At 40.5% G+C, this 5,843-nt stretch overlaps 1 protein-coding gene across 1 annotated transcript; it reads right to left on the bottom strand.

Moving 5' to 3' along the window:
* Nucleotides 1–976: 976 nt before the first annotated feature.
* LOC306884821 (MARCKS-related protein 1-B-like) lies at nucleotides 977–3,704 on the bottom strand. The gene is made up of 2 exons (XM_079441032.1): nucleotides 3,419–3,704; nucleotides 977–2,281 (listed from the first exon to the last, which is right to left on the bottom strand). Exons 1-2 carry the CDS (start codon nucleotides 3,503–3,505, stop codon nucleotides 1,745–1,747), a joined length of 624 nt encoding a protein of 207 aa, XP_079297158.1. The 5' UTR covers nucleotides 3,506–3,704; the 3' UTR covers nucleotides 977–1,744.
* Between the last annotated feature and the right edge of the window lie 2,139 nt (nucleotides 3,705–5,843).

The following is a 5,843-nucleotide window of genomic DNA, read 5'->3' as shown; positions in this document are numbered from 1 at the left end:
ACATAGACAAATCAGTACACTCTCAGTTATGGTTTTCCCCATGTATTTAATCCAATTATTTTAGAATGAATTCAGCCAGATGATGCATAGGCCTATAAACTTATTAACTTATTCATACAGAGAAGAAAGAAGATAAAGAGTCAAGGAAGAAAGTCCCAAAAAGTACAGACACGGGGTTATATATTGTAATTTAGTGCTTAAATAAGACCATCTGCACAAATCAACAGGGTGATAAACATTTATTAGTATTGGTGCCTCTCAACACACATATGGCAGGAGTGTTTGTCAGAAGACAGATGCAATAAAACATCGTTTATCAGAAAACCTAGACTAAATGCAATACATACTTCTAAACATTTGCACTTTGTCCATTGGTCACCTGTGTGCTGCTTCGTGTGAAACTACAAAATGTTGCAAGTATGACTGTAATACTTCAATTCAACACATGATGGCGCCATATATTTATATTTGATCACAAAATCCCCAGCGATAAATCTGTTGCCATCACCATTCAGACACAGACGCAAAAAAGACGAATATTGTAATACTTTTTTTTTTAACTTAAAATGTGATAGTTACTCCTTCAGTTCAAACATGAGCATGTAATGAAATACAAGAGACTATTGATTATTTAATTAGATATTTTTACCAGTCTACTGAACAGCTAGCTTTGGTCATTTCTGAGGGGAATTATGCTTGTTCATTGGTGATCCAGTCTTATATTAAGGTATTTTAGTTCATTTCATACATTACTCTATGTAAACACGGTCACATTACTGAATAGGTTTCAGTGTGGCAATGTATCTATATGTCATAAAACTATAAATAAGATGTTTTCCCAAGTGGATTAATTGTGCATGTCTAAATGTAGGTAAAGTGGCTTATGAGTGACTTGTGACCAAACATGAATATGTTCTGGGGGGGCTTTACCTTGGAAAATAGCCACTGTGAAGAAGGACAAACACAAAGTGAGCATCTGTAGGTAACCAACATTTATTTACCATTATCAACTTTACAATAAAACCAGTAACATCTTTAAACATTAGCAAAATAAAGAACAAAATTGGTCAAATGTATTTACAGAGACCAAAAAGCAGATCAAGGCTCACATTTAACACATAACAACTCTGCTTCTTTTAAAACTTCAAATGTGAACATAGCAAGCTCAAAAGTGTTTTTATTTTGTTTTGTTTTTTTAAAGCCAAGATGAAAATTAAAATGCGATTTCAAACAAACGAGACAAAGCCTTCCGGATAGTTAAAATGGTTCTCTATACACCACAAAATACTTAAATTTGGGTTAAAATATAGGAATGTAGAAAGTTGGCAAGTCTTTTTCGGTTTCCTTTTTTTTTTAACAGTCATTATATAATATGTGGTGATGTTGATCTTGCGCAATTCATCAGTATAGTCGCATCTATTCAGTGGTGGGCTTGAAAGATGCTCCTCCTTGATCCCATCCTCAACTCACTCTTGCGTTGACATCCCGCTCCCAAGAGGTTTCGGCCTTCGCTCAGAATTCCAGATCTTTGAGCCATTATCAGGGAAGTGAACTAGTGAATCTAGTCTGTCATTTGTTATTAATCTTGAAGAAAGTGGCACGAGGAGTCTTTTTTTTCACATACATGTGTATATATACATATACATATATCCATGTATATATACATATGTATACATATACACATATATATAAATATATATTTTTTCTTGGAAAAACAGTTCACAAAGTCCTTTGTGAAGTACAATCACTCCTTCTGTTCGGATGGTGCAGGTGTTGAGCTGGTCTCCTCTGTTGGTTTTGTGGGCTCTGCAGCAGGTGCAGCAGCCTCTTCCTTGGGGGCAGCGGGTTCCTCAGCCTTGGCAGCGGGTTCCTCGGCCTTGGGGGTCTCGGCAGGGGCGGGTGTCTCCTCAGCCTTGGCCTCCTCCTCCTTTTTCTCCTCAGCGGCCGCCCCATTCTCCTCAGGCTTCTCTTCGGTGGCTGGAGTGGCCTCAGCGGCGGCTTCTTCCTTCACCTCGGCGCTCTTCTTGTTCTTCTTCAGCGAGATGCCCTTGAATTTGAAGGAGTTCTTCAGGGAGAACTTCTTCTTCTTCTTCTTGGGGGTCTCCTTGGTGGCCTCGCCCTCGGGTTTAGCAGCCTCTCCCTCAGCGGCGGGCGCGGGTTCGATGGCATCGCCAGCTCCAGCCTCAGACTCCTTAGCTGCCTCTGCAGAACCATTGGTGGTGGCAGCATCTCCCTCTGCTTTGGCAGATACATCGCCGTTGGTCTTAACGTGGCCGTTCTCCTGAGAAAGGAAGATGGAATTGTCAGTTTAATAATGCAACGCAAACCAACATGGATGAATATTTACTACTGGTCTACTATATATATATATATAGCAGGGCATTCCTTGAATCGTCGACGGACACATCAGTGACTCGTAACGTAAATAATGCATGTCTTCGAGGTGACGCCTTGCAGTAGCGCACACCGCCGAGTGAGGGCGATAGAGCCGCACACAACTCAATGCCAAACGAGAGCAGCTTTGGAACAAAAGACTGAGATCGAGCGAATTTCATTGAGATTCATTCACTATTTATCCGTCGACGATTGAATAACTACAAACGTAGATTTTAAAAAAGTAACATAAAATAGAAGTACACTCATTGATAAGAATGGGGTTTAGTCGCATAAAACCCCAAAAGCTTGACCAAATGTGGATTCTCGCCTCAGTGTCTAGACTTTAAAGCTCGAGCGTCTGCAAATTCAGACTCCACGCGCTTCACAGAAAACAAAAAATCAAGCAGAATCCGATTAAATATAAAGAAATACAACATTTAGACTGTAAAGAGAAAAAAAAAACATTGTAAATAAATAATAAACTAAACAAAAACATGAAAATGTATCTAGCTGAATATATGAAATACTATAATAATAGAATGAAAACGGGGGGTGGGGTTAAAAACAATATATTATGTTCTAAAATTCCAATTACAACCAAATTTTCCAAATTGATCGCAACCCCCTGCTGATAACCCATGCATAGTGAATACGTGCAGCATCCTCCTACACGGGCATTACATGGAGATCGCATGGCAACAACACCGACCGTCTCCAAGCGCTAGAAACGGACTTTAAAGACAGAAATAAATCGTGAACTTGTAGAAAGAAATATCCGTTTTTAGTGCGAGACAGAAAACCGTGTCTGATCATCCTAGTGTGATTTCCGTAATGCCTCTCGAATGAAATCACTCGGTTTTCCCGCGTGCCACGAGACATGATAAATAAGACAATGAATGAATGGTAAACTAGCAATTCTTTCTTTTTCACTACAAATCACCATCTTCTCTGTTTTTCATCACACTCAGAGCGATGGTTAAGCAACTCTCGCTGAAGCACTTGTTGGTCAGATGTGGGTGTGTCGCAGATGGAGATGAATTACCTGTCCGTTAGTCTTGACGGCAGCCGGGTCAGCATCGGCGGCTTTCCCCTCCACAGCCACTCCTCCCTTTGATGCCTGGGATCCCATTATTCTTGATGTGGTTTTAAAGTAAATTAAAAAGAACTCAAATTCAGGTAGGTGGAAAAATTAATCCAGACCAACGGGCGTAACGTGCATCCAAAGGCGCAGGAAAGTTGGTGATTTTTTTTTTTTTCCTTTTATAAGGAAAACTTGAGATGATCCACTCTTGTCTTCCAGCCGTGAGCGTCGAGGGCAGCCTACTACTAACAGTTCTAGTGAACAACGCTTCAAGATAACACAAAGCCCCGCCCATGGGCGTGTCTCGTTCACGTGAACCAATCCGAGACGCGGCCCCGCCCATTATTGGGCGGTCCATGTCCCGCCTCTTTTGATTTCGCATTAGGTCCATAGAAATAAAAAATGGCATCTAACTGGAAAGAAGATGGAAACGACAGGGTGACTTGTTGAATTATCTGGTGAATGAGAGCAATGGGGTTTCAGTTTAATTGAACCCATTGAACTACACTCTAAAACTAAAGCATTTAGGACTGGTGAATGTGTCTGTAGTTCATTATACTCGATTGACTGTCTTCAAGACGACACTGCTATTTAATGATTGATATCAGTGCATACTTTCACCTACTTCTCTGATAAACAACCTGTATGCTTCTTTAAACTGCTCATGCTCAATAGTGAATACTATAGAACTGAATTAACTCTTAGATTACACTTTTAATGTATTTTACATTCTGGCTTATACTATTTGAGGATTTGTTTTCTTTCCATTTTTCTTATAGATTGTGCATAATGATAATTTCAACAATATTTATACCTAACATTAGCTCACTTCAGTGCTGAATTAGAAATAAATGCATGTCAAAAATATTTTTTTGCTTGAAATGTATTAGTTTTTACAATGAATTGCGTAACATGGCATAAACATAAATGTGAATAAACAACAGCAAAAGTGAGATTTACAAGTGTAAGACATGGAATAAATACTGCACCAAATAATGTTTTCATGTTAGCTACATTAATAAGTAACATGAATTTGCACCAAACTACCATAAAGTTTGATTGGACTCATGACCTTTGGAATTAAGAAAGCCTATGAGAAGAGACGTCTCCTCCCTTTTAAAAGTTGATAAGCCGATATATTTTATGATCCAGTCTGTATGATTTTATGGTTATTATCTGCATTTAGCCTGAGAACGGAGCTGTGACCCATTTTGAGGCTAAGATCTAACACTGTTTTATTGGTTCTCACTGTTTATATTGATAATCAGATCTTTTCAAAGTGCCACCAAGGATTTCCCGAGATATATTATACAACATATTAATCTTTATCCCATTTTTCATTCTCTTTCTCCTCTCGTCACGTACCCCTCTTGTTTTTTTCTCGTCGGCCTTGTAAATGACATAAAGTCTAAACTGTTTGTGGAGGAATGCGAGGCATGCAAACGCTCATGAAGAATGTTTTACCGCATCTGCATCTCGCCACTTTCTCAGATTGTCCAGAACCTCAGGGAGGGGGATTGGGGCAGAATACATTTTTTGTGTGTGTCAGATGAGAGAATGTAATGAATAAGCTCATATATTGAAACAGTCTCCTCTTCTTCTCCAGGGAGAGAGTTGGGGGGTTGGGTGTGATGGAGTGAAGAGAAGGAGGGGGAGTTTTCTTGTGCCCGGAGCTTTTGTGATGTGGTTCATTTTCTTGATGACGGGTCAGGACACATCACCTCATCATCCATGCGTCAGGCTCTCGCTTTCCCCTTCCCTAGTGGCTGAAAGGCCATTATTGTCACCAGATCATTTGAAAGTTGGAGGGAAGAGTAAATGGCTGGCGTCCTCCACAGTGAAGCCTGCAGTTCACACCTTCATTGGCCTGGTGTTTCAATCCCTGTGGAGATGCACGCCCAGACAGCAAATAGCTACTGCAGGAGCAACATCTCGCATATGAATGCCAATAGGTGTGTTGATATGCCAACGATAGGCCCATCAGACCGGGCAGGGCAGGTGAGAACGGGTTTTTAGTCACCATTGAGCTCCGTGACTGTTTTGACCACAGCAGGGGGTGAGAGAGGAGGATGGTGATGTGCGAATGCGGGGGTTGGTTCCCCTAAAGCATTATGGACTCAACTGAAACTAGATGCTGATTGCCAAGAAATTTGCCAAGGAAAGAATAAATGACACATTCAAGTCTCATAGAATTGTTCCCAACCAAAGCAGAGTTTTTTGGTAGACTCAGTGGTTACCACTGTGACCTTTAGGTCAAGTGAGCAGAGTTCACATTCCTGTTTCCCAGATCCCCCTTGGTGCCTTTAACTGGCTTCTGAGCTGATGTGCTGCCCATGTCAGTGGCGATATCTCAATATTTATCAGTCTTGTGTTACATGTGTCATGA

This window comes from Barbus barbus, assembly GCF_936440315.1.
Source record: "Barbus barbus genome assembly, chromosome: 19".
In the NCBI taxonomy this organism is placed as follows: Eukaryota; Metazoa; Chordata; class Actinopteri; order Cypriniformes; family Cyprinidae; genus Barbus; species Barbus barbus.
This window is presented reverse-complemented; position numbering and strand designations above follow the sequence as displayed.

Excerpts from the sequence above, each read along its gene's own strand:
- LOC306884821 (XM_079441032.1), bottom strand. The coding sequence starts at position 3,505 with ATGGGATCCCAGGCATCAAAGGGAGGAGTGGCTGTGGAGGGGAAAGCC. Across the intron at positions 2,282-3,418 it reads CCGTCAAGACTAACGGACAG|GAGAACGGCCACGTTAAGAC; the intron begins GTAATTCATCTC and ends TTCCTTTCTCAG.